The sequence below is a fragment of the Manacus vitellinus genome, unplaced genomic scaffold, assembly GCF_001715985.3.
Source record: "Manacus vitellinus isolate BGI_N305 unplaced genomic scaffold, ASM171598v3 scaffold_31_pilon, whole genome shotgun sequence".
In the NCBI taxonomy this organism is placed as follows: domain Eukaryota; kingdom Metazoa; phylum Chordata; class Aves; order Passeriformes; family Pipridae; genus Manacus; species Manacus vitellinus.
The window spans coordinates 3,989,352-4,017,134 of NW_021940379.1; the positions used below are offsets into that span (position 1 = coordinate 3,989,352).

General features: G+C 46.9%; 2 protein-coding genes across 3 annotated transcripts in view; one reads left to right on the forward strand and one right to left on the reverse strand.

The window, feature by feature from the left end:
* The window catches only part of DNAH10 (dynein axonemal heavy chain 10), a 49,973-nt gene extending 42,123 nt beyond the window's left edge, over positions 1-7,850 (forward strand). Inside the window, exons 65-76 of the mRNA XM_025895489.2 lie at positions 5-159; positions 373-556; positions 1,361-1,561; positions 2,695-2,904; positions 3,285-3,380; positions 4,089-4,260; positions 4,688-4,819; positions 5,205-5,416; positions 5,501-5,668; positions 5,867-6,050; positions 7,012-7,157; positions 7,553-7,850. Coding sequence (XP_025751274.2) covers positions 5-159; positions 373-556; positions 1,361-1,561; positions 2,695-2,904; positions 3,285-3,380; positions 4,089-4,260; positions 4,688-4,819; positions 5,205-5,416; positions 5,501-5,668; positions 5,867-6,050; positions 7,012-7,157; positions 7,553-7,699 — 2,007 coding nt within the window. The 3' untranslated portion in view covers positions 7,700-7,850. The remainder of the gene's footprint in view (positions 1-4; positions 160-372; positions 557-1,360; positions 1,562-2,694; positions 2,905-3,284; positions 3,381-4,088; positions 4,261-4,687; positions 4,820-5,204; positions 5,417-5,500; positions 5,669-5,866; positions 6,051-7,011; positions 7,158-7,552) is intronic.
* A 149-nt stretch (positions 7,851-7,999) lies between these two features.
* On the reverse strand, positions 8,000-22,377 carry CCDC92 (coiled-coil domain containing 92). 2 transcript variants are annotated; one of them, XM_018076261.2, is made up of 5 exons: positions 17,730-17,857; positions 17,447-17,566; positions 11,687-11,833; positions 11,361-11,402; positions 8,000-10,680 (listed from the first exon to the last, which is right to left on the reverse strand). In XM_018076261.2, exons 3-5 carry the CDS (start codon positions 11,814-11,816, stop codon positions 9,908-9,910), a joined length of 945 nt encoding a protein of 314 aa, XP_017931750.1. In that variant the 5' UTR covers positions 11,817-11,833; positions 17,447-17,566; positions 17,730-17,857; the 3' UTR covers positions 8,000-9,907. The 2 variants fall into 2 exon arrangements, with proteins under 2 accessions (XP_017931750.1, XP_017931749.1); XM_018076260.2 differs by lacking the exons at positions 17,447-17,566; positions 17,730-17,857 and adding an exon at positions 22,316-22,377.
* Between the last annotated feature and the right edge of the window lie 5,406 nt (positions 22,378-27,783).

A 27,783-nucleotide genomic window follows, 5' to 3' on the forward strand; every position in this document is an offset into this window, starting at 1 on the left:
CCAGTGGTATGACACAGATGCTCTGGAGCAGACCCCATTCCCAATGCAGTATCAGGACAGTCTCACAGACTTCCAGAAGCTCCTGCTTTTACGGTGTTTCCGGGTGGACCGGATGTATCGGGCGGTCACGGACTTTGTGACAGTGACAATGGGGGAGACGTAAGTCACACTCCTCTTTCAGATCCAGACCACACCACTCAGGGGTTTCACACAGTAAATGGTTTTGTAATGTGCCTGAACAGCAGAGCAGGAGTGTTGTCTGAATGATTTCCATGTGCAGTCTGGGGTGAGCGTTGCTGTTCGTGTTCATTGTTCCCACACAGAGGCTGCTCCGTGAAAAGTTGCAGCTTATTGGGCTTCTCCCCTTCCCAGGTATGTGCAGCCCCCCGTGATCAGCTTCGAGGCCATCCTGCAGCAAAGCAGCCCTTTCTCACCTGTGGTTTTTATCCTAAGTCCTGGCTCTGATCCTGTCAATGACCTCATGAAACTGGCTGAGAGGACAGAGTTTGCAGCAGAGAGACTCAAATTCCTGGCCATGGGACAAGGCCAAGAAAAGGTAACTTGGGTGGGAGGGTGGGACTGTGCTGTGTGCAGCAACTCTGTGAATTGCAAGCTGTGCTCCCAGTGCTCTGGGACTGATCAAATCTCCTTTACAAAGGTCTGCACCATTTGAAAAGGAGTTACTTCATGGTTCTGACATACATTTGCCAGTCTGGAAATAACATCCTGAACATGAAAGGGGGTATTTGGCTGACTGGCTGCTGTTCTGGTTTGGCTGAAGGTAGATCCAGAATCAGATTGTCAGCTTTTAAAAAATTGTTGAGCTGAAAAGATGCTACTCTGCAGCCTTTCAAAGGCTCTCAGTGACTGGAGCTTTGTGTATGGATGTGAAGTGGTTGGAAATCACAGTGTTTGTTACTGAAAAGATATCCTGCTGCTTTTCCTGCCTTTTGTTTTTGTTATGGACACTAAGGCAGAATGTCCAAAGCTTCAGAGCTGACTAAATTTGCCATGATTTCAGTCAGTGGAAGAGCTCCTGTCAGATTCATTTAGACCACCAATTCCTAGACTGATCTCCTCCCTCTCCTGGGCCATGAACACTCCTGTGCTGTTTGGGAACAATTCAATGCTCTGAGTGACTTTTAATTTCAAAAAGAATTAATGAAATAAAACCATCTCAGAGCAACTTCTTGTGGTATGGGAAAAGGTCTGTTCTCAGCAAGGGGCATTCTGGTAAGTGCTGAAACTAAAAGGCTGAGTGTGCTTGCAGCAGGAAAACCCACTGCATGAGCCCATCAGAGGCAGTTTGCTCACAGGGTAAAGGGAGAGTTACTCACAGATTGTTTCTCCCTCTCTCCAGATTGCTTTGCAGATGCTGGAGGAGGCAGTGGTTCAAGGAGAATGGCTCATGCTGCAGAACTGTCACCTCTTGGTGAAGTGGCTCGTCCATCTGGAAAAGGCCCTGGAGAAGATTACAGAGCCTCACTCGGACTTTCGCCTCTGGCTGACAACTGACCCAACTAAAGGCTTCCCAGTTGGAATCCTGCAGAAGGCCCTAAAGGTACTGTGCAGTGAGGAAACCCCAGTCAGGAGGCCATGTCCTGCCACTGGTACTCAGCAGAAAAGGCTGGCTCTGGATGCCTGGCCTCAGTGCAGCACCCTGACCTGGGCTAAGGAACTCACTTTTTGTCTTTATAAGCGAAATCCTTTTTTCATCATCCTGTTTATCTTACTGGGAAGATTCCTTTGGGTGAAAGCTGCTCAGTTTTTTTCTGAAGCAGTTATTTCAAAGTAGAGGTTTGTGAGTACACCTGGATATGTGACAAATGCTCTTTAGATTCAAATGCTGCCACAAGTGAGGAATATCTGGAGAGCCAGAAATAGCCCCGTCAGCCCTGATGCTGCAGTGCAGAACTGAGGCCTGGCAGCTGTGCCCGTGGAGCAGACATTGGAATAGGATAATGGTTTCCAGCTGCTACTTCAGGCTGCAGCATTTATCACCAGAGGCTGAGCTGATTATTTTGAAGGCACAAGCCATGATTCTGGTCTAATGTCCTTTTCCATGGCTGCTTTACTGCTGCTGTGGTGACCTGTCCTGTAAACATCGTTATTTCATTTCACAGCTTGGAAGGCAGTGGGGTGACAGACCCAGCTTCTGTGAGCTCTGGGGCAGTCACAGCTCTGGGTTGTTCTCCTCCAGCAGTGGGGCTGAAGGGATCTGAGTGGATCTTTAAGCCTGCAGATCCACACTTTGTGGGTCTTGACAGGACCAGTGAGAATGGAGGTTTTACGGCACTTTGGAAAAAAAACCTCTGGCAGTTTGATCAGCACTAAAGCCATATTAAAGACTATAAAGCCATTTTACTGTAGGGATATAAGACACACCAAAATGTGTAAAGTATTGCTATTTCAGAAAATTAGATTGTCAAGTATGGGAAAAATAATGTCTTGCCAATAACATGAGTATTTCTAAAATAATATCACATTTTTCTTTACATAGGTGTGTTTACCTTGATAATCTTAAAAAGCTCTGTTTCATGTCTTTACTTAGGGAAAAAATCCATATTGATAGGAACTTGGAAAGCCACTTAAAATGTTCAAGCGTGCATTGTATAGCTTACTTAATGTGGTACCTTAACAGCTTATTTTCCTCAAGTTATCGAGAAACTGATAGCTTCCTAATTATTTTGATAGGTTGTTACAGAACCACCTAATGGTCTGAAACTGAACATGAGAGCCACCTACTTCAAAATTCCCCAGGAAGCCTTAGAGCAGTGCCCACATCCTGCCTTTAAGTCCTTAGTCTATGTCTTGGCATTTTTCCATGCTGTGGTTCAGGAGAGAAGGAAGTTTGGAAAGGTTGGCTGGAATGTACCGTATGATTTTAATGAATCTGATTTCCAGGTAAGAAAACAATTACAATGGCTCTTATATTCCTCAGTAGCTCAGATTACTTTTGAAAACATAGAATTTATCCAGTTTTAATCCTTTCTCACAATTAGATTTTGCTTAGTATTTTTTTCCTGCTTCTGTGGAGTCTTGTAGACTCCTGATCTTCTATAATGTCAATTTGAGCCACTAAAAATTAAATTCCCAATCTTTCATGTTTATGTTGCCTCTCTCATGGGTTTCTTTTCCTAGGATGATTTTTACTTAACTTTTTAATTATTTCAGAAAGAAATAATTGTTAGTTTTCAAACAACAACTACATTAAAAAGAATCTATACATATCTATATCTGATTTATGAATCTTCTTATCTTACATGTTCCAACAACTTTATTAGGTCTGCATGGAAATCCTTAACACATACTTGACAAAAGCTTTTGAACAAAATGATGATCAAATCCCTTGGAGCAGCCTCAAATATCTTATTGGGGAGGTGAGTGCCTAGAGTGCCACTTGGTGCTAAAAGAATCCAGGTAAATGAAGTTTCCTCTCTGCATGGGCTGCATCAAGTAAAACTGGCTGGGAATCATTCCTGGGTAGGCTTACACTCCAGTTTAAGACCTCGAGCAAGGGCCTTAATCTCAGTCTCAAGGAAATAGGGCCACTGTGTCTAACTGCACAACAGGGAGTTACAGTGCTTAATTAATTTTGAGAACCCTTGGGATCCTGTGCTGAAAGGTTCTGAGCACCACAAGTGCACAGTGTTATTGGCACAGTGGGGTGTCCCTGGAGATGTACAAAGGGATGTTCCCAAAGCTCCTGCAGGACTCCATGTGCTGTGTAGCAGCTGCACTGCACTGTCCAGCTACTGGGACATGAAATCCTGAGGAAAACTGTTACTTTGCAGCACTTAATCCCAACTGAGCATGAACTAGTACCTCAGGAAGGTACTGCTGCACATAAATCACTAAAATGGGTGATCAGGAGTGCCCAGAGCAGCTCTGTCCAGGCCAAGGCCAAATACTTCCTGCCTGTCCCCCTGAGAGGGGCTGGAGAAGATCCCTTGGTATCCATAAGGGAGACAGTGTTGCACCAGAGCAGCTGCAAAAGCAAAGAGTATTTTGGACCTTTCAGTGATTTTCCTAAGCTGTATTTCCTGCTCCAAAAGCCAGTGCTGTGATACTGATGTTGTGCTTTCCAGGTCATGTACGGAGGGCGCGCCATCGACAGCTTTGACCGGCGCATCCTGACCGTCTACATGGACGAGTACCTGGGGGATTTCCTGTTCGACACCTTCCAGGTGTTTCACTTCTATAAAAACGACAAGGTTGATTATAAAATTCCACAAGGGACTGGCAAAGATGACTTTGTTGGTAAGAAATGCTTTTCCTGCCACATACATTAGCATTAAGTCTCCTTCCAGTATCCATCCTCTCCATACATCCGTTGCTGGATATGAGAAGTTGAATGGAACACCAGGCACTGCCAGGGTATGGATTGCAGTCTTATAATCCAATGCTTTATATGAGCTGCCCTTTGGAATGTGATCTTATCAGCGAGCTCCTCAGTTCTTTTAAAAATACCAAAACACAAACCCTCAGTTAAGCAGCAGGTTAATTTTGTTAAGTTATACATTTCTGTGGGGGTCTGGGTGTGTTTAAAGTGTTTATTCACTTTGTGAGTTCCTCAACACCGGCTCTAGCATTTGATTTTTTCCATGCAGAGCAGTAACAAAATTGCTGTGTTGTTCTCTGTGCCTGGTGAATGTGGGCTCACAGACCCCATGTGGTTGTATTCCAGAGGCCATAGAAGCTCTGCCACTTTCCAACCCTCCAGAGGTGCTTGGACTCCATGCCAATGCCGAGATCGGGTATTACACGCAGGCGGTGCGGGATATGTGGGCTCACCTGCTGGAGCTGCAACCCCAAACAGGTGTGTTCTGAATGAACTGGGTTGGTAAATAAGAAATCATGGCTGTGCCCTGGGGACTGACAGCAGCCACACCATGGCTCCCTGTGTGTGTGGGGAGTGATCCCAGGGAAAGGGCGGCTGTGTCCCGGCCTTGGGGAGCAGAGGGAGCAGGACAGTGGGACTGGGAAGTGAGCAAAGGCACAGCACAGCTCTACCCTGCCAGCCTGGAAATGGCTCAGTGCATGCCCAGAGGCACAACTGGAGACATGCAGGGAGTCTGGTGGGCAAATGTCACAGCAACATCAGAGACTGATGCCAAAAGGTGACTCCACTCAACCTTCTCTCAGAGAATTAATCACGGAATGGGTGGTCAATACAGAGCCTCACTTAAACTTTTTGGCTGCAGGTGAAACTGGTGCAGGAATTAGCCGAGATGAATATATTGCAAACATTGCCAAGGATATAGAAAACAAATTACCCCAAGTATTTGATCTTGACCACATACGGAAGAATTTTGGCACAAACATCTCCCCTACGACTGTGGTGCTGCTGCAGGAACTGGAGCGTTTTAATAAGCTGATCGTTCGAATGGGAAAGTCACTGGCTGAGCTACAACGGGTAAGTAGAACCACAGCACCTCCATGGAACCAGCTGGGCTTTACCTGCCCCAGGCTGGCACTCAGAACTGCACCGTCTTTCCAGGCCTTGGCTGGGGAAGTTGGAATGAGCAGTGAACTGGATGACGTGGCTCAGGCTCTCTTCAATGGGCAGATTCCCGGCATCTGGCGGCGGTTGGCTCCCGACACACTCAAAACACTTGGAAATTGGATTATTTTCTTTCAAGATCGGTATAACCAGTATTCCAGCTGGGTAAGCAAGTGCCTCCAGAAAGCTTTTTGTTTTGTTAATCTGCACAGTGTGCTGTGCAGGTTGGTGCAGAAGGCAGTGAACACTCACTGCTTTAGGTAAGTGCCTTGAACTAGTGCCCATCATTGTGTGACTGTGGTTGCCAGGCAGACTCCCCCCCTGGCTCACCTTTCAGAGCTCTGGCCCCTTCTGTGACTGCAGGTTAACGAGTGTGAGCCCCCGGTGATGTGGCTGTCGGGCCTCCACATTCCTGAATCCTACCTGACAGCTCTTGTTCAAGCCACCTGCAGGAAAAACAGGTGGCCCCTGGATCACTCCACCCTCTACACAGAGGTAACCAAGTTCAGGACAGCAGAAGAAATCACTGATGAGGGGTCTACTCAGGGTAAGTGTTTTTACAATTATTTGGCAAAAATATGAATAAAGTAGTTAATTGGTGAGAGAGAGTAAGTTATTTTGGTTACACCTCAGCAGACATACCCCTGGGTTTGCATTTCACAGCCCACATGAACTCCAGCTGGGAATTAGCTGGGTTCTGGTTCCTGCAGAGCTTCTGAGTGCAAGAACCACCATTTTCTCTCTCCAGCTCTTCCCACGCACAGGCAGGGATTTGAACTTACTCCTCTCCCTTGCTCGCTCCCTATAAATATACACACCCTGATTTCTTAATGCCTGAGACATTACCAATCCCAGCAGGTTTATAAAGATCTATTCACACCACAAATAATATACTGAAATATATTTAAACAAAAAGTGACTATAACTATGTATCATATATTGTGTAAGTATCTCTTTATGACTCTCTATGACTAGCACTGCTCTAATAACAAACTCTGGGTATAAGGGACAGCTAAGCAAGGCTCTCAACAGAGGAAGGAAAAAAAGTCTCACTGTTTTTGTTAAATTTAACTTGCAGTTTTAAAGTCCCCTCAGCAGCTTACCTGGATCATTCTCAATCAATGCTGTACTTCTTCATCAATGTTGTACTCGGTATTTGTACCAGAACAACTGTCCCAACCCTTCACCTGCTGTCAGTGATCCAAGGAGCAGGCCTGGGGTTACAAAGCTCTCTGGGACTTGAGCAATTGGAAGGTGGCAAATAAGATTTATTCCTGGGACTGTTTAACGTGTGTAGTGCAACTGAGACAATTTAATTTGATTTCCTAATACAGATGGATGGTAAAAACAAACGCCACAGGTAACTCACCCTGTGCAGCTGCAGCTGGAAGTGCAGTGTGTTTGTGATGACTGGAATGCCCAGGACAGGGACTGCAGGAACACCTGGCTTAAACTGATCTTTTCTAGTAGCTCAGTTTACACAAATGCTGCATTTTCTGCCTTCACAGGCTGCTTTGTTTCTGGTCTGTTCCTGGAAGGAGCAGACTGGGACATGGAGCAAGGCTGCCTTATCCAAAGCAAGCCCCGCGTGCCGGTGGTGGAGCTGCCCATCCTGAAGATAATCCCCACGGAAGCACACAGGCTCCGACTGCAGGTACAGCTCCTTGGGGACATGGTGGCCACTCAGTTTATTACCTTCCTTCTGTTGTCACATCTCCACAGCTGGCAGCCCCTGAACACTTCTCCTTCCATTACCCATCGCTATGGTTTTTCTTTTCTAAAGGGTTTTGATGTGTTTGTTGCCTCTTTTCAGGCACTTTGGGACAGGTATCTTGGGACACTCTCACACTCCCCTACTCTTTCAATCATGTCCCATCCCCAGTTAATGACATAAAGGACATTTACAGTTTCTGGGCATTGGATATTTAAGACCTCTAACAAAGTGAATTTCTGAAGACAGTCATCTCTCCTCGAGGCCCTTCCTGTTCCCAGTTCCAGGTAGTACCTCAGGCACTACTCAGTGTCCTTGTCCCCTCCCTGCTCTTTCAGAACACGCTCCGGACCCCCGTGTACACAACGTCCATGCGAAGGAACGCGATGGGCTTCGGCCTCGTGTTTGAAGCTGATCTTTACACCACGAGGCACATTTCCCACTGGGTCCTTCAAGGTGTTTGTCTCACCTTGAATGCAGAGTGACAGCTGAAGTAGGCAGTACACTCTTCCCCCAGAATCCAACCCTTTAGAGGGGCAGGGAGAAGACCCTCAACCCAGGCAGAGATTCAGCAGCAAGGATGTGGGGCCATGTTCACTTAGGCACACTTGACTTTAAATAGTACTAATTAGCTTGGTTGTATTATACTCCAAATAAATACATTTGAAGAGGAAAGTGATTTTTGTAACTTGTGTTTCCTTTTGAAAAGGCTCCAAGCTAGTCTGTGGATGTAGAAGAGGGAATAAGTTGGTCTCACACACACAAAGACTAAGGTTTGCCTGGATGGTTGTAAGAAATGTCTTTAATTGCCCAAAGCATCACTTCTGTGGCGCCTGGAAGCGGTGCCTCCCACCAGCCTCCAACAAGCAGGTCACTCATACAACAGATCACCATAAAAATATGGTGACAACAACGAAAGTAACCAAACCCGCTGCTGGTTAATGCAATACACGTAAAAACAGTAAACCTCAGAGGAACAAACTTGGTTTAGCCCACCCTTTTCCAAGGACACAGCTTTCCCCTATCCCTCCCCACCACTTGTGAAACAAATTCCTACCACCGAGCCAGCAAGGCGCAATGCTGAGGCGGGTCTGGGGCTTTGGGACAGCGAGTGACGGAGGGCACAGAGGGGTGGGGAGGTCACACCCTCTGACTGGGATCAGCCCTGCTGGGAGGGTCATGCTGCGAGGGATTCCAGCGGTACCACAGTGGGGAAACAGCTTGGCCATCCTGCCAGTGCCTCTCCAGGGACACCGACAGGGGCCCAAGGCTCCGGAGGGAGACACACACCAACACAGCTGCAGAAAAAGCTTAGGAGGGGCAGACTACAGCTGGCAAGGGGTGGGGACAGGGCAGGCAGGGAGCCTTCGTCAGCTGTCACAGAGAATACGCGTTCCAAATTTTTAAAGGCACATCATAAGCTTAGCAGCATTTGGGAGCCAATGTTTCTTGCTGGTCCTACTCAGAGGCTGCAGACAAGAGTGAAGCAGAGGTGAGCTGGAGGTGCTGATCAGAATGTAAGAAAAATGGTCAGACTTGTGCTCCTTTCCCCAAATTACATATCCTCCCAGCTCCCAGTATGCCTTTCTTTCCTAGGAAAAAAAATAATAAAAAAGAATCAAGTAGTCTAACAGCTGTTGGGTTTACCTGCTGCTTACTAGAAAGGAGTAGGGGAATCTGGGCAAGTGCAAGGCAAGTCCATCCCAATCCACAAGGAGAGAAGTCAAGGATGCCAGGTTCTCCTGTATGAATTGGTTACATCGCTTACAAGTAAATACTCACATTTTAGAGGGGCAGCTCAGGTTTCTAAGCTGGCAGCAGCCAGCACTGTCTGATGATGCCCAGAACAAGACTAAGGTCTTTAGGAAACAAAAATAATCCCTTTACAAAAAAGTGCAGGTTAGAGCATAAAGAACCATTTCCATATTGGATAGCCAGTTACATTTCCTCCCTGGAAAAGGAGCTCTGAGCCATACGGAAGGTGCTACAAGTGCAGTGTACTGACTAGCATAAAATGTGTCATGAAGCCATTTGATTAAAAAAAACCAACCCCAAAACCAAACTAACCCCCCCAAACAACCCAGTGTTCATACTCTTTCTATGAGGGTCGTTAACCCTTTAAATGGTGCTTCCCCCACCCATATTTTACTTAAAGCCACAAACCAAAGTATTTAGGATTAATCAAGTAGTGCTTGCTGGGACTCTGGGGATGTCCTTAGGTCATTAAAGTGAACGTACATGTGCACAACTTTCAGTGCTGCTGCGAGAGCGGCTGCCACGGAGCTCAGTGGTGGGTATGTCGTGCTCACGTACACGGTGACGACAACAGAACCTCTGACAGGTCACACGTTCACAGCCACACGTGGGGCTGAGGTCTGAGTGCAGGTTGTTCTCTGCCATCGCTCACTAACGCAGCCCGTGCCTCTGTCCACATGTGCAGTTACACTAAAGGGAGCAGCGCTCGGAAGCAAGCGGTCAGGTCCCCCCGATTTGGCCACAGCATGGAGTGGTTATATACCTTGCCATATGAACACAGTCCTAGGAGGTTTCGTTAGAGGAGCAAAATGTATTAATGATGTACCTGGAAGGAGTTTGGCATGCATGGGGCATCAAAAGAAACTTCACCGCAGGTGCTATTCACCCTACAGGATCACAGTGCACAACCAGCACAGAACAGCGTTTCCATGGTGTACTCAGACAGTTCTGTCTGTCCCCGAGTGCTTTCTGACCACTTTGCTTCCATGGACCTGATCCACTGCCAGCGTTTCCACCTCGGGCTGGGCCTGGGAGGGCGCGTGGTGGATGCGATGGGCCACCCCGATGTGCGCCTTGTGCGGCTTCTCCCGGGCCGGGCTGTGTGACTCCCCGGGTGCACGATCCGAAGCGATCGGTGGAATAACCAGCGGCCTCTCCTTGATCAGATGCACCTCTGCTGTCTCCCTGGCCAACAGGAACGGCGTGGGATCGGGCATGGCATCCACAGGCTCCCGCAGCACCAGCTTCCTGCTCTCCGACCCTATTCTGTAGGCCTCTTCGAACTCGGGGTTCAGCGGGGTCGACAGGCTCTTCTTCATCCTGCGCCGCGGAGTGTCGGGCAGTTTGTCTTTGGGAGGGGAGGGTTTATAGCTGGACAACACGGGGCTGCCAGACGGGGTCCCCTCTGAAGTCCCGCTGGCGCTCATCAGCTTCTTCTTGGTCGCGTGCAGCTGAGAGGTCAGGAAAGCGATCGTGCTCGCTCTCTGCTCCAGTTCACTGGACAACATGTTGAGCTTATGGCTTTTCATTTTTAACTCTTCCAAATACTTCTTTTCTCTTTCTTTAATAGTGTTTTCCAGCACCATTATCATCGCATTCTTTTGTTCAAGTTCTTTCAGTAATTCACTGTTTTCAGCCTCTTTGATTTTCAGCTGAGCTTCAAGATTTTTGCACTTACTTTTGAGTTCATCACTTCGTGAACTACCACTTTCTACAAGAACAGGAAAAGCAGAAGTGTTTCACATTAACAACAGCCACTATGTAAAACAGTGCAATAGGGTTCCTCTTGCCATCCCAAAGACTTAAAGGGAATCCAAAAGACTAAGTTCAGCTAATACCCATCCCACACAATCCCTGATCCGAGAGGTTACTCTCAGGGAGTATTTTATTCCTGTGCTTCATCTGTTGTTAACATAATATATATAAAATAACTAGGATCTAGTGTGTATATATGTGTGCATATAATATATATACACACACACACGCATATATATAAAAAAATAAAAACTTTGTGGTGTGGTATAATTACAACACCAGCTCAGCTAAGTTTTAAAAATAGTTTCACTCTTCTGCCCCTAAAATTTGTGTCCTGTGTTCCCATATAGCACACAGGGAACTGACTGTCTAGTGGAGTCAGCACTTCCACACTCTATTCCTGGCTCTTTCGCAGTTTTCCTGTGTGACCTTGGTAAAGAACTTGTGACGTTTACTTCATAAATAACAATAAGTCTGGAAAGTAGAAAACTACACTTATTATACCTTTAGAATTTATAAAGTTCAACATCCCAGTGCAAAGTACCTCACTTACTTATAACAGAAAAAATAAAGATGGTGAGAAAGATGAGGAAATTGAACGTGAACATTAAAAGAAAAATGCCAGGTATTCCTTACCTGACCACTCCGAACTCTTTACGGTCAGCTCATAGGTTAGATCTGAGGAGAAAAGTTGTTTATTTTTGTTAGAACATCACCACAAACCCCATACCTGGTCCCATACCCCATACACTGCCTGGTGAGCAGATTTACAATGATTTACACTGAACTATCTCTTCCCACCACCCGAATCAAGATCCACTGCCAAGTAACAAATGTGTAAAAGAGCCAAACTATCAGCTTTGCTGCTGAGGTTTCACTGCTGAAGTAGTGAAACAGTTATTCCATTTCTGGGAAAGGACTGGAGCAGGACTGGGCAGGGGCACCCTCACACCCCAGGGTACCTGTGCAGTGCTGCTGCAGCCGGCGCAGCTCCGCGTGCAGCCCCTTCAGGGTGTTGGAATGTTCTCGCTGCAGGAACAGCAGGTTCTTCTGGGCACTCTGCAGCTGGTTCTCCAGGGTTGAGGTGGCCATTGTGATCCACAGTCACCCTGCCAGGGAACACACATGGAACTGTCATGGCGAGTTACCTTGCCCATATGGAGATCCTCGCTCTGCCAGGATCAGCAGGAATGGCTGAGTTCTACTGGTAATGCACTGATGTGTCATCAGCAAATGCCACAAAAGGTTTTTCAGTTTCAGGACTATTTTGATTAGAAGTGCTCTAAGTTGACTGAAAGCCTAATTATACCCCAGGCCAGAGCAGCGCAGGGAACTCATTTGTTTGGAGTTAACACATTAAGGGATTAACGTCAGACAGTCTAAGTCATTAATCCTGTTACAAGTTAAAAGTGGAGTTCCAAGGAATGGGTTAGTATGTCCCTGCCTTACTAGGGGGTTTCCACTTACCTCCAGGGACACAGGGATTGGTAATGTCTCTGACAAGAGCACAGAAGAAAGCACTAAAATGCACCAGCACAGCCAGGCTGGTGGCACTGCCATGGATGTGGCTGCCACGAGGGAACCTGCACAAGGGAAGCTCTGGCTGCTGCTGCATTTCCTCAGCTGCATTGGAGCAGGATTGGTCCTGCACCAGCCCCAACAGGGAACAACAAAACTGACAAGGACAATGTTTCATTCAAGGAGAAAACAAACAGATTTTTCTTGCTCATGTTAGGAGTACATGGAAACCTGTTACATCATTGGGCTGTCCTTGTGGAACAGCTTTATAAAATCAGGCCTTGGCTCCAGCAGTGCTCAGAGACAGAAATGGGTAACTGTACAGTGCTGAGAGGCATCCCTGAGGATCCCTGTGCTGCCAGCGTTCCCACTGCTCCTGATGAGGCAACAATGGTTACAGTAGGAAAGGCTAAATTCCATTATAAGCACAGTCTTGAAAAACCATTCCAGTAATTAGGTTACAAAGGTAAGTGAAGAGTCAGGACTGCTGTTGCCTGGACAACCACCTGCAATGGCATTGCAACCACGTCCACATGTTGTGCACAAGATGGGCCTTAACAGGCTTGCCTTGGCATGGCAAATGTTTTCCACTGGGCTCTTTTTGGTATGTAGTTTTATGACAAAAATTTGTTTCTAGCAGTTTAAAACTGGCAGAGCATAAGCTCAGAGAAAGTAATGTGCTTTTGTTATTCATAATCATAACACAGCCCTGCATTTAATTCTATACTTTTATTCCCCAAAAGAACCCAACTCTGTGCTCCTGCACCTTGGGAATGCACTAAGGCCCCTGGGGTATGGTGTGGAACTCACATACACACAGCATTCCTGATTTCACCCGTGACCTGAACTGACATGTCTTCTACTGACTTACCCCTACAGAAACAAATAATTGTAAAAAAATAAAGGTGCAGAAGATGCTTAAGGAATCCACTTCTGTGCAAGAGCCAAACAGCTCTTGGTTACCTTGTAACAGAGATCAAAGTTCAGTGCCCAGGAATGTGGGAAGTGGTGCCAACTGTGCTTTGTTGAGGGAATGGGTCCTTTCACAATCACCATTGTTACACAATCACCATTGTTAGCAAACAAGCAAAAATTATGGATCAAAGACATTCTAAAAAGAGGTTTCTGGGGTGGCTAAACAAGAAATAAATCGAGTTGTGCATGCAGGATCTTTTTTATGGCTCTGAACTAGCTCACCCGAGCTGTGACTGCCATCCCTAGCCCGGGACACCCCATGGCTGCCCACAGTGTCAGGGAGCTGTTTGAAGGGGGATGGATCCACAGTCACAGCAGTTACTGTGGGGCACCATTCATTCTAAGGATTGATGATATTTCAGCTGTGGTACATTTGCAAAGTGACACCATCTTGCTTGCAAAGCTGACTTCAGACAGATGGGAGCTTTACAGAATCATCCCAATTCTTAAATGCCCACTCTGACCCACTGGGTATGACAGCAGAATAAAGCCAGAGCTGGAGCTCTGACACAGAGGCTTAGAAGGGATTCTTAATCAAGAAAAACCTATATTCCAGGGAGGTCGGTTAGTGGGATTTACAGCTACTCCCAGTTCCTTAACAACTCTCAACCTGCTGATTCTTGGTATGTAATGTGAAGAGCCACAAATCACATCCAACAACTGCTCCCAGGGGGAGCTGAGATCTGACAGAAAACATGGTTTTGGGAGGGGTCAGGCTAAAGAAAAAATAAAAATCTCTTCAGGTGCATCTCCCATTGGGGTTTCCAAGAGGGAATCCTACAGAGCAGTCCTGGGACTGCATTAAGGTAATTTCATCTTGGGCTCTCTGAAACAAGAAGCTCAAAAAGCACAAGAGAAACAGCAAAATGCAGAAGTCATCAGTGCCCTTTATAGCCCAGAGGAGTAATCTTCACCTCCCACCATGGAAATTGTGGGACAGATCCCAAAGCAGCCAGGTTCCACCTGGATCCCTCAGATAAATGTTGCCAGTGCTGGGAAGAACCTGGGACTGCACACACCACACAAAGTCAGGTCACTATGGTTTTCCCCCCTTTACCCTTGTCTCCAAAGCAACTTAAAAATAAAAAGCTTGCTATGTTGGTATAGGGAAAAAACAGTGCAATGCAGAGCTTGGCAAAGTCCCCTGGGAATGCACGTGGCATTTGGGAAGGATGATAAAACATTTAAGGGGCACTGCAGCATTCAGTGGTGATGGGGACACACCTCTTTGGCAGCAGGACTGGCCCTAAACACCAATAGTGTCCAACCTGCCACAGCTCCACAGGCTTTACCCAGACAGTACACTGCATTCCACCCCTAAGACATCCCCAATTTCTCATTTTTCAGGACCACCACACCACCAAATGTTTCCAAATACAGCTCTCAAAGACTGAGACAACTCCCCCAAATTCATAATTTCTCATGAATATAGCCAAGAAGGAACAAATGGAATGAGTCAAACAAAATTCCCTTGGGAACATTAAATGCAACACTTAATCCTGACTGCACCTACCTAAGCCCTCATCTTCCAGTAAAGCAGAGAAGGGAACTTAAATTATCATTCCTGTAAGCTCACCTTAAAAATGCTGTCTGTTTTACAATTGCACGTTCCCTTCAAAAGGGAACAAAAATAAATAAATTGTAAATGGAAAAGGAAAAATATTAAATAAGAGCTTTCAATGCAACTTCTTTACGTGCTAACTTACAGTTGCTAACTTTTGAAGAGCCACATCTTGCCTTGCAGAGGATGTGAAAGCTCCAGGCCTTTTCTGATCTTAAGTATTTGGAGAGAGTTCAAAATGTTTCAAGGCAATGAGCATCTGGCTGCATATCAGGTGCCTTTGCATAAAATCAGAGCATCTCCATACCCTGCTGCAAGATAGGAGGAGGGAGATGCTCATCTCTGACCTCACACACAGTCCAAGGGAAGCTACTGGAACGAAGCCCAAACAACGCAGTTATTTAACGTTTTCATTCCTGTTTGGTATCCACCAAACAGAACACAACCACCTCTTTTTACAGGGATGGGGTGACCATCACCTGAGCAGCTGCTCTAGCTCTCTGCCAACACATATTCAAATCTCCTTGGAACATGTATGGGAGGCAGGCATTTTCCTCTCAACTGCTATCTGGCCAGTGCCCCCTCCAAATGTGACAAAAGCTGCCAAAATGCCATTTGTTTACAAAACAAAATAAAATTCCAAGAACTAAATAAGGACACAGGAGTCTTCTCAGAAGAATCTTCAAAGTTTTAGCCAGTCCCCATTTTAAAGATTGCCACTGAACTGACCAAGCATTTCTAAGAAACACAGCTCTAATGCTGAAATGCCCAGCTGAGAGTCACTCTGTTCTTTGCTTAAATCAGCTCTCCATCTCCAGACATATGCCCTTCCCAAAGTGTTTGCTCAGCTCCTTTCAAAGGACATAAAAAAGGAGACCCTGCAATCTCCACACCCAACTCAAGGGCTTGGCTACCTTTCTGCTTAGACATTTGCTTTAACTCCCCCCCAAACCGATTCTGTGACACCACTGCTGACATAATCCAGCAATAACACAGTTTAGTACCAGCCTGTTCACAGTTTCAGATTTCTGTTCAACCCTCATTCACCTGTGCATCAGATTAAACCACTTCAACTGCTCAAGCGTTGCTAAATCAAGCTTTTGAGACAATTGCTTGGCCTACACATCCAGCTCTGGACATCCCTCCCCTTCTCCAGTGCCCCCTTACCAGTAACCAGCACCTCTTGCAGCAACACCTCTATCCCTTTACCTCCCTCCTCCTCTGCCTTCTGCATTAAAATGTAACAATGCTCACACACCATCATTGACCCAATAACTTGTTCTCATGTTCTTTTTGTCTGTGTGTTTTAAGTCAACTAAAATTAGTAGTTCTTTCCTGGAGACAATGGAGGGGATGAAGGAACTGTGCCACTGTCCCCCAGAGAAAGGACATAATTTCGCTTTCTCAGCTCCTTTTCCATTTCTACTGCTTTTGATGCTCTTTTACTCAGTGGTTTCTCTGCCTGGCTTCCCCATCGTTTTCTGATCAGAGATTCTGTAGATTCTTTGCAGTGAATCTCTGAACATCCCTGGAATTACAGGTTACTTTAGTAAGAGATGATTTTTTGTTACCCCTACAGCAGCTGGTGTGGCAGCGGGAAGAATAATGAAGTGGACGCCATCCTGGTAGGAATGATTTAATTGTGGATGCTCCAAATGAACCAGCTGGTACTTTGCTCAGAACTTGCCGACCACTCACAGGCCTGACTGTGCACCTGGAGTCAGGACTGACAGGAATAGCTTACATGGAGCTTTCTCTGTCCTTGAGACCACTCACCCCTGGAGCTGTCACAATGGAAGAGACTAAAAGTAATCAGATGCTAAAATTACTACCGTGACAGAGACTATTAGAGAACCAAACCAAATGTTCCTGCAGTGGCATTTCATACAGACACAATTACTGTGACCCATACCAGGGTATCCAGGGCTATGCCTGTACAGCCATCAGGAACAAAGAGCCTGCTATGGCAGAAAGCTCTGAAAATGACCCAATTTGGGCCTAATTCACTTTAGGGAAACAAAGAAGATGATACCTAAATTACACTGACTGCTTCAGAAGAACCCCTTTAACAATGATGAAGTCCATGTAATAATTTGTTTAAAGTAACCATAAAAGCCCTCATGAGCAAGGCTACACTGTCATGTAGAGGAACAGGTTTCTTCTCTTCTGCTCTCTAGCACATGCTCCTGATGAATGGTTCTTCTATTTTATTCACCCCTTCATTCAGAGAATAAAATAGTTTATTTTCATATAACCTCCATTAAAGCCACAGGACACAGATTCCATCCCAATCACAATGAGGCAGTCACAAAACTGCAGACACATTTGATGATCCTGTGGGTCCCTTACAACTCAGAATATTCTGTGATTCTGTTAGTCTTTCTAGTAAACCAATTTCTTTTGTCAGAAGGAGAATGACAAGAAAATTAATATTCAGTTCTCCCAGACTAACACAGTATCAAATGTTACACATAAAATCTATTTTCTTAATGACTTTGAAAAAAGTTCTTCAGCTTCAGTTAAAGCTGAATCAGGACTTAAGCTGGCAAGGTGGGCTGTGGGAGGTTTGGGTACAAGGATCTGCTAAGTATAACTCCAGAGTCATGCTTAGAAATCACACCATACTATGGGACAGCCAAGGGTTTTCTTCAGATATCAAAATACTCACTTATGAATGCTGTGTGTCCTCTTTTTATTTTATATGCTATGATCAGTAATGTGTAACTTGCACCAGAACTTGAAGAAAATGCATTCATGTAATTTAAAAATTTGTCCTTTCTGAAGCTTGCTGAAACACAAACCAGAAGAATTACTGAGCTGGTTTCAAGTAAGTGACTTGGTTGGGTATTTCCCCCTCCCCAACAGGACAATAACCCACCATCACACAGACGTGTGACTATTTTACTACCCAGCCCAGATGTGACTTTCTCTCACCCACCCCACTCACGTACACCGAGGTAGAATTTAGTGTTGCATCTCTGAAATGCTCCAAAACCACCTTCCTGGTCATTCAGTGAACCAGGTCAGGGAACTGGTGCGTCTGAAAACAAACAGGTTTTTCCCCTGCTTGTTTTCGGGTGATGGGTTCACTGTGCAGCACTGGAAATGCCTGAGGAAGGTGCAAAAAATAAAAATAAAAAATAAAATCTGAAAGCAGGTCAGGGGGGTGGGACAGGCAGAACTGCTTCCTGCTGCAGCACCAGCTCCAGGCACTCAGCTGAGCTCCTACTGCATGGAATTCCTAAACGCAGAAACAGTGATTTTCAGAGTTTACCTGGAATACTTGTGAAACACAGCAGAAGGCACTGAAGCCTTACAGCAAGCTAAATCAATCTGTCCTGAGAGCTCATTACAGAGAGCAGCTATTTTAACAGCAACTCTGCAGAACTGCACAACTATTTCCAGGCAAGTGTAACAGGCCGAGGAGACACTTTCCTCTAATGCATTTTGTGATGCTGTTTCATAAGCCATCGATTTTTATTATTTTAGAACAGCAACTATGATCGAACACACAAAAATTGGTCTCCACTTTGCTAAAGGTTTTGAGAGCTGCTGATGAAGGAAATCTTGGTAGTGGTGATGACCTATAGCCAAGTCCTTTCTTAAGCAAGATTTTGTTTGTGTATTAAACAGGATGCCAAGACAAAGGATTCCAAACAGAGGTGCTTTATACCCTCCCTTACATAACCCAGGTATCTTAGACAGACAATAAAGCTACGCAGCTTAAATCAAGCTTTCCTGAAGATGGAAAGCAAACAGGCACACTTCCACTACTGACATCATTCCCACGGTTTTCCCCACACATAGACTCTTCCCGAGTTCGGCACCTCTGCTGCACAGAAATTCGATCTGCTGTGCCTTTTGTGCCCTCCCTCCGGGCACCGGCTCGGATTACAGGGAGCTACTGTTCCCTGGCATATTTTCAGCCTTTCTGGAGGCAGCCACCATTCTGTTCGGGGAAAAGCCATGACATTTAACAGTTTTCAGTCCACCATTGTTTTTAAATAACACTGATCTTAAATCCCAGCTCTCAATCAAATAGTTTAAACCAACAAGCAGCAATGTATTTTTCATATTTTAAACACAAACCAAAGGTTTTCGTAGAGTGAAGTGAGAACAAACATGTTCCTCAAAAGAAGGAAAGAAACAGCAATACAAAGAAATGGCTTTTTTAAATGATTATTTAAAAACGCCCCAACAAACAGTTTGCAGAAGTTCCGATACACTGAGGACATTGTTTTCAGCAATATTTTGTCATGCCTCTAAATTCTACCAGTAAACAAATCTACTGCTCCCATTTGTAGCATCGTGCTCTTTAACATCACCGGGAGAAATGACCTGGTATATAACTGTAAACATTATTAGATTAAATTATTTGCTGATCTCATGGAGACAGACTAACACCCTTTATCACACTGTTGGACAGCCTGGTTTAGAGGAGGACATTTTTTACATCACTTAAAAATGAGCACAGAGATGGATCAGGCCCAGACTCATTGAAGATCCTACAGCCAGACAGAAAAAAGATGCCAGGTGTCCTCAAGCAGGTGAAGGAATTGGAGGTGAGGGACAGCACGGAGTAATCAGAGACTAACACTCCAACTTGGCTCTACTCGATGCACTATTTGCCATCTTCAGATGCTTTTCAGATATACATTAGATTAGTGCACAAGAAGGGAGGGGAGGGTTTGTTTCAGCAGAGGAAAGCAGAGCCCTGGTGATATCGTTTGTGCCTGAACAAAGGGCACCCTCCCACCTCAGCCCCATCCGGGTTCTGGACACCTCGGACCGTGTTCCCAGGGACCCACAGGCTCTGCCAGACCCTCCTGGGAGTCCTGGCTGTGGTTACACAAGGTTGGCTCATTGCAGCACGTCCCTGTCAGGAACAGCAGCCTGGCAGCCCCACCAGGAGTTGTGTCTGTGCTGTTCAACCCCTCACAGCCACTCCAGGTTTCACCCTGTGCTGCTGCAACATGAACGAGGCTGCAGGAGAACAAAGCACCTCTCTTTCTTCAACACCACAATCCCTAGATTTTCCTTCCTTCAGCAGTGGTTTTGCTTTCTAAACCAGCAGTAAGAAAAAAAACTATGTCCTATACTGAACCATTTCCTCTAAAGCATCAAGTTATTTGACTGCTGGATTTTCAGTAAACAGCTGCTCAACAAACGCCACCACTTTTAGTTACTAACAGGCAGACGTACATCAATATATACAGTGTCACTTGTCAGCAAAATAATTCTTAAGCACCATAAATTTTCAAAAAGATGATGTCTATTCTCTGTACAAAATAAACGGCAACTGCTACCTTTTTAAACTTTACTATGAAAAATGAGGTTAAACATGAACTCGAGTAAAAAGATGAGTTACATAATAGTATTCTGTGTTTACCCAACACATTGTGAATTCTGAGGATATAAAAGCAATCCTTCACAGCTACTTTAAACCACTAAACAGAAAGGAGACACCTAAAAATCAAAGTCTAACACAGTAGCAAAAGTAAACTTGCAAACTAGTTTATTACAATGTATCCCTTCTATTATTCTGTTTATAACGTTCAATAAATATTTTACTTTACACTAGGATCCACATTCTGCAATAACAGCACTGAGGAGTTTGTCTCCTGCCTACTGCATTTGACTAATGTGGTAGAACTGGATGAACAAATATATTGCCCTTAACACCTACAGCCTCTTGAATTAGGGCACACTAAGGGACCGGGTGATTTTTGTAACTCAAGTTACAAAATGCACTTTAAAAAATCATTTAAAAGTCCTGAAAATACACGGCTACATCTGAAATCCGATGTGAAGGAAACAACCATCAGGAGTGAAATGATTGCTGTTCCAGAGTTTCCAACAACTACTGGACTGAAAACTACACAGAGCATCTAGATTGGTCATGAGACCTGGGTCTTCTCTATGGGCATGAGGGATGAAACTTTACGAATATATTAAGGAGAAGTATGACAACAGGATGAAAACAAGTGTTCATGCATCAGTTCAGCCAATATTCTTTTTCTTCTACTTAAGCAGTCAATACTTTCCTCTATTATGACCTTCTGATCTTTGTTGTTTCACTAACAAGAACTGCTGGAATCCCAGTACAACCAAAAGCTTGAAAAATTAACAACATTACAAGTCAGCCATTATCTCTTTATAAAGCACCTGCTTTAAATTGTCAAACCAAAAAGTGATGTGCAGTTTAAGAGCATAAATGTTTGTCTCCCAGAGGTTCAGTCATAATAAAGCACTACAGAATTACATTCGCCAATGAGCAAGTTATACGGGAAAAGGCACTGTGTTTACAGCCACATCCATTCCTCTTTTTATTTTTTAATTAAGGAGTATTATTTATATTGCAAAAGCACCAATAAAGCTTTTTAAGCTTAAGCATCTTACCATCTAAGCAAAGCCAACAAGTACCCTGGATGCTTCCTATGCACCTGCAATGCAGATCAAAATGGACAATTCCACCCTCGGCGCTGCCTCAGCCCGTGTTCATATTTACCGTCACTGTCTCGGCTTTACCCAATTCACCAAGGCAAACTCAGGAGCATTCCCTGCTGTCCAGGGCAGGAAGGGCCCCTCCTTCCTCCCCGCTGTCCCACCCTATGTCCTGCGTAGGGAAACTGCGTCTGGAAGCATCTCCGTGTCTGAGGACGCCCTGCACTTCTCCGCTGCCATATCCACAAGTGACAGGCGTTCTCCTCGGAAAGAAAAACCTCCTCCTCTCAAACCAAGGTTATTCCCTACCCACTCCAAAACGTACACGACCCACCCGTCCAGCCCTCCGCAGGCCCCGTGCTACTAATGGAGGCGACACTGTTGTCACTTTCTGAAGTGAAAAGGTGCGACGCGAAAGGAGCCCGCGAAGGGTGCGGAGGATGCGGTGTCACACCCGCCCCGGTGGGCGCGGGCGGGGGCAGCGGCCCCACCAAACCTGAGCTGAGCCGGGCGGGCGACGGGCACAGACAGAAATACAGACACGTCCTTACCCCCCAGCCGGGACAAACGGACACACGGGGGGTGCAGCGAGGGGCAGGGCAGCCCCGCATCCTCTGTGCTCCGGAGACCGGCACAGAGCCGATGCTCTCAGGAGGCGCTTTGGTCAGCGCCAGCACAGCGCACCGGCCGGGCCGCACCCGCGCGCTGTTCGCTGTCCCGCAACGGCCCCGGGCCCGGGGGGTCCGACCGGCCCGGGGGGCTCTCGGACGCGGCCCGGAGGGTGGGTGGCGGCCGAGGGGGGATCCGATCGCTCCCCACCGCCGCCACATCCCCGCCGGGGCGCGGCTCCTCCGGCCGGCGCAGGACCGGGCCCGCGGCAGCCCCGCCTAACGCGACATCCCCCGCCCGCCGCCCCCCGGGAGGGTCCCCGGTGGTGCATGTGAGGACGGAAAGGCTTCAGCCCCCTCCCGGCGCGGCGATGCGCTCCCCCCGCCCACGCCCAGCCCGGGGTCGCGACGCGCGCCGCCCCCTCAGCCGGCCCGGGCGGAGGGCACAGCGCGCTCAGCCCCTCGGCCGCCCCTCAGCCGCTCACCTGCTCAGCCCGAGCCCGGTCCGCCTCTGCCCCCGCCGAAGCACCGCGGGCGCCCGCGCGGGCCGCGACTGACGGGCGGCACCGGCACGGGGGCGGCGGCGCAGGCGCAGGTGCGGCTGCGGCACCGGGCCCGTCGCTGTGGCAACGGGGGGGCAGCGCGGCCGCCGCCCGCCCGCGCGGGAGCGCGCACGGGGCGGGGCGCGCCGAGAGCGCGCAGGGGAGCGCTGCGGGAGCCGTGCGGGGAGCGGGGCGGGAGCGCGCACGGGAGAATCAAAAGTTAAACTTGTAGGTTGAGATGAGAACAGTTTAATAATTGAAAACAAAGTAAAATGAAATAATAATGGTAAATAATAATAATTATGATAATAAAAAGGGAAAAGAACAAATAAAAAAACAATACAGCTGCTCACCACTCGCTGACTGAAGCCAGGCCCCCCACCCTTCCCGAAGCCAGGTCGGCCCCTTCCAGGTAACTCCCCCAGTTTATATATATATTTGGCATGACATTCCATGGTGTGGAATAATATCCCTTTGGCCAGGTCGGGTCACCTGTCCCGACTGTGCTCCCTCCCAGTTTGTTTCTCCTCACTGGCAGAGCATGAGACACAAATAAGAAAAAAAGAGTTCTTGACTTAGGATAAACACAACTTAGCAAGAACCAAAACATCAATGTGTTATCAACACCATTCTCATAATGAATCCAAAACACAGCACCAAATCAGCTACTGAGAAGAAATGAACTCCGTCCCAGCTGAAACCAGGACAGAGGGACATCAGGTGTGTCTGTGTGTTGGGGGCAGATGTGTGTGAGGAATGGGAAGTGGTGTCTGTGTGCACACACGTGTGTGTCCATGTGAAGGACAAGGGAGTGGAAACACTTTTGTGAACAGAGGTTGTGTATGTTCCAAAGGACCGTGGCAAGGTGAGTGTGTGGATGTGTGGGAAAAAGCGTGCCCAGAGCTGAGGAAATTCTTGTGCTATTGGCAATTATCCACATGTGTCTCTGTGCCCAAGTAGTTTGTGCCCACGTGTGTGAATTCCCCCCAAACCCAGTGAAACAAAAGCAGCTGCATCAGGGCCTCAGTAGAGCTGTTGAGGTGGAATTCCTGCAGCCTGTCCAGCTCTGCACATAAACCTTGGCTCTGCGCTCATTGTGCATGAATATATGAATATGTGTGACCTTGAACTGCCCACCAGCAGGGTAGGCCCTGGATGTGCAGCCATATATGGTTGGATGTTCTCCATATTTTCTCTATAAATCCATATGGAAGATGATGATGGCATGTGCCACAGTCACTGGCCTGTGATTCTACCTCTGAAAGATGCACACCAGCTCAGGTGAACAGTGTGTGCACTGTCAGACACGCACAGACACTCCCACACAGCTAACGAGCACAAAAAGGTTTGGCAGTTGGGGATCTGCCCATGAGCAGGACATGGCCCCTGTGAATTGCACATAGGAACAGCCAAATAAGATTTATCTCACATCCAGATATGTGCACACAGTGTCTTTTCTGTATCTGTAATGGAATTAAGATACTTTACAAAAGACTTTAAAATGAAGAAACAGAAACTTGAATTTTTTGAAGCAGCCAACAGAGAAGGGCAATTAAAGTTTCCACAAGTTAGAGATAATAATTTGCTCAGTCAACAGAAGTACTATACACAGCACAGAGAGCTATTTCACACCTTCACCAAAACCAAATTCAGTGTCAAGCTGCAAGCTGGTGGCTCTATGTACCCTCAAGATGATTCTGTGATGTCTGAGGACAGGGAAGATGGATCTACATCCACGTAGCTACTCCTAAAGCCCGGGATAAGGAAGTACAACATAGCTTGGAGGCAAATATTTTTAGGAGAGCTCATTAGTTCTTTTACTCAAAGCTAAACCCAAAGACAACCAGTTTTAAATGGGCATTTAGAAGTGGAAAGCCTGGTGCAGAGGGAGATTTAGCTCTACCAGCAGTGATGGAGGAAGGCCCTGCAGTGGGGAGGAGGAGGCTGCTGCGTCCCACCAGCGTGGGGTGGGTGTAAGCAATGCCCCCAAGCAGCTGCACAAAGCCAGGCTGAGCTCAAATGCAATGTCTGGCAGACATAGACCCAGAGAACAAGCCCTCTCCTGTTCATGGCTTTCCTTTCATTTTATCTCATATGCATCCATCTTTTTATATAAAATGCGCACTCTTAATTTAGGATCCCGTTAGGTGACGAACTAGTCTGAGAAGATGATTCAGTTAGAACCTGTGCCAAAAGAGAAATGCATTTGCCATCTGAATCATCTTGGCAGGAAAGACGGATGTTAATTCAATATGGATCCCTAATAACTGAACACAGATGAAGGAAAACCCCCAGCTGTGTTGTTGCAAAGGAAGTGCTTTTACAGGCCTTAAGACGTGACATCCATAGAACAGAAATACATACCTGTATTCCGTGTAAGGAAAACCTGTCGGAAGCCACGGGATAAAAATACATTCATTCAGAAACAAAACTGAAATAGTCCCTGAGCATTTATTCCATGTCCTCTCGGTTTCTCTGATGTTTTCCTTTCTGAGACGTTTCAGCCTGCAAATGTCACCCTGATTTGTCATCCTTTGAAAGGCTGCTCTGCCCCTCGCCAGGTGAGCACCACTGAGCTGCCCCAGTTTCTCCATGTTCAAAATGGGAATGTGAGCATGGTAATTACGTGTCATTAATATCTGCAAAGTTCTTTAAAAAATCCTGAAGAGAAGGATGCAATGTAATCGAGTTAATCATAGCTCAGCAAATCCTCTTTGCAGAGTTGGGCTGGAGGAAGCTCTGGCCCTGATCACAACTCCTGAACTTTGGAGATGGCCAGAAATTCAAATTCCCAGTCCATCAAAGTGCAAACACAGGGCTCTCAGATACGAGCATTTTACAGTAAAATATTTATGCATCCATCCCCAAAATCAGAGATCCCCAATAGCCCTGATATAACATGCAGTGGTCCATAAGGCCCTGTTTTGTCCATGGCTTGTGCCTCTAATGTAATTATGTGCTTCATGCAGTTACAACTTTCTGTGGGAACTGTGGCATCTTTTCAAGGACTGGCTCTAAGCAACCACCACAGGGTCGGATAAAACATCCATGGGGAAACTGGATAAAACCCAGATTTCTTGACTCCCATGATTTGACAGGATTGGGTGGAAAATCCAGCAAGCAGACTCCAGATCTGAGGACCTCCGAGTCCTGCACTTCTGTTCAAAGACCTCTGTCCCTTTGTGGCTTATTCCTTAGCCATAAGGTCAAGCTTTGCAGAGCAGGGAACTCTGCACGGGTGGATTTGATGGGATGCAATCATCTGTGGGGATTGCCAGGACCCTGTTGCTAAGTGCAGGGCAGCAGGTTGGCCAGTCTGTCTCAGGACCAGCTGAGGAACTGCCCTGATCCCACACCACATCACCCCGTGTGCCCTTCGTGGGCTGGCCTGGCTGCACCGGAGATGTCCCACATTGTTTGCACGCAGGATCTCCCAAGTGGCTGCAAAGCCTGGACAGTGAAACGCCCACAGGGGAAGGAGGGCTCCCAGCAGCACCACTGACAGCAGCAGGACCTGCCTGCCACTGCCAGCTCTGGGCTCTTCTTTCCATGCTGTCAGGGACAGAGAGAGGGACCAGGTAAGAGGGCGCGTGGAGTCTGGTGTGTGCTTGGTGGAGGGGCCATGTGTACTTTAGAAGGCCCATGCTAATTAGTTAAGGGGAGATGAGTGCAGGACAATATTAGGCAGAGTTTAGGGCAAGGCTGGTCCTGTCCTGTCCTGTCCTCAGATGATCTGCCTCCCTACCCTGTGCTTTCTGTGATCTTGGGTTTACTCTCCAGGGTCTACTGGGAGCAGAGACAGAGATTTTCCAGGAGGCAGTGCATCTTCCCACTCTTGCTGGCTCTTGGATTTCCAGGTGCCTCTCTCCTTATTTTTCTTTTGCTTGCCTTGTTTTTTAAAGAGCACAGATTCCTCACACACGGCTGCAGAGCTGGAAGCAGGAAGGTTTAATCACCTCTCCCATGTCACTGCACATGGAGGTTGTTTCTCTTTGCTGTGCATCTCTAATATCAACAAGCACAGCTGGCCTGGTTTTGATTCCGGTAATGCAGATCTAAATCCAGGCATCCTCCACCCTATAAAGCCAAAGGAGTTACTATTAATTAGATCAGCGGGGCTGAGATAGGAATCCAGGATTAGCTTCCCATTCACCCCGCCGGGAAGGAGAGCACACTGGAGAGGCTGTGCCTCCTTGCAAGCAGGCAGCACACAGGTTGTCAGACAAGTTCCCTGCTCACAGTGTGCAAGGGAGGGCAGGGAAAGTTACTGTGCAGAGTCTGTCCCAGAGCTTGGTGGGGAACAACAGCCAGGATGAAACTCAACCAAAATATTAAAATCCGAAGAGTGATGTGAGCTCTCCCCAGTTCAAAAGGGAAGATTTTAAAAATCAGAACCAGATGTATGTGAGTACAGAGAGAGACCTCTCTACTGATCCTTTTTTCACTGCTCTGCTATCAGACATCCCACTGGAGAAGCATCAGTTAAAACCCTCACAAGCTGATCCAAGCCAGCATTCCTCCTGCAGGGCTGTTCTTGAGCGCTGCCTTTGGTCCCTTTGCTGCACTTTACCCACAGCCTCTAAGATAATTAGCAGTCATCAGATGAGAATTAATTTTTAACAAACTTCTCCCTGCATGGGAGAGGGAGTGGAAAGCTCAGTGAATGGCAGGAAAAGTCTGGGCAGGGAGTGTCGACAGGTCCTTTTATCGTCCTCCGAAAACCAGCAACATTACCAAGGATTTATTTACAGAAGCTGGGAGGAATAAGGCAGATGCTGTCAGCTCCTTAAGGCAGAGACTGGTTTTTAGTTATTGTTCTTCCGTTGTTTGCACAACACTTTGGCTGGGGGGGTTCGTGGTAGCAGAGGAAACCTCCTGCTGCAGAACAAGTAACATCTGATGACAAGTGCTGAAACTGAGGCTCAGATGTCTATTGAGGAGGAAGAAGCAGGTCAGGATCCAGGAGGTGCCTAATCCAGCCTGATGTCTGGGGCTGGAGGAGCAGAAGGCAGGAACAGGCTGCCATGAGCTGCACTCACATCTCTGTGCATGGACTGGAGGGGCACAACACACAGATCCTTCTGGAAACTGCTGCAGCCTCACCTCCCACTAACGAAGTGGTGCTGAATAGAGTGGGGCCAGCTGTGTCCCAGATGTGGCACACTGGCCTGCACTGCCATAGGGTCATGATTTTATAGCAGGATGCTCAGGAGCATCAGCAGTTGTGTTTAGTACAAGAGAGCATCATCTGCAAATAGCTCTGCCAGGCCTTGCTCTGAAGGACGTGCAGGCAGCTCCCTCAGCAGCCAGAAGGGTTTTGCATCCCTGAGATCATATATTGCCCAGAAAGCTAATTTAGTGCAAGCTGCCCTTATCTCATCCATTAAATGTGCAAGTGAATTGACCTACTC

Coding starts and splice junctions, on each gene's coding strand:
- CCDC92 (XM_018076260.2), bottom strand. CDS start 11,816: ATGGCCACCTCAACCCTGGAGAACCAGCTGCAGAGTGCCCAGAAGAAC. Junction 11,403..11,686: donor GCTGCAGCAGCACTGCACAG/GTACCCTGGGGT, acceptor TTTTCTCCTCAG/ATCTAACCTATGAGCTGACC. Junction 10,681..11,360: donor AAAGAGTTCGGAGTGGTCAG/GTAAGGAATACC, acceptor CTGTTCTTGTAG/AAAGTGGTAGTTCACGAAGT.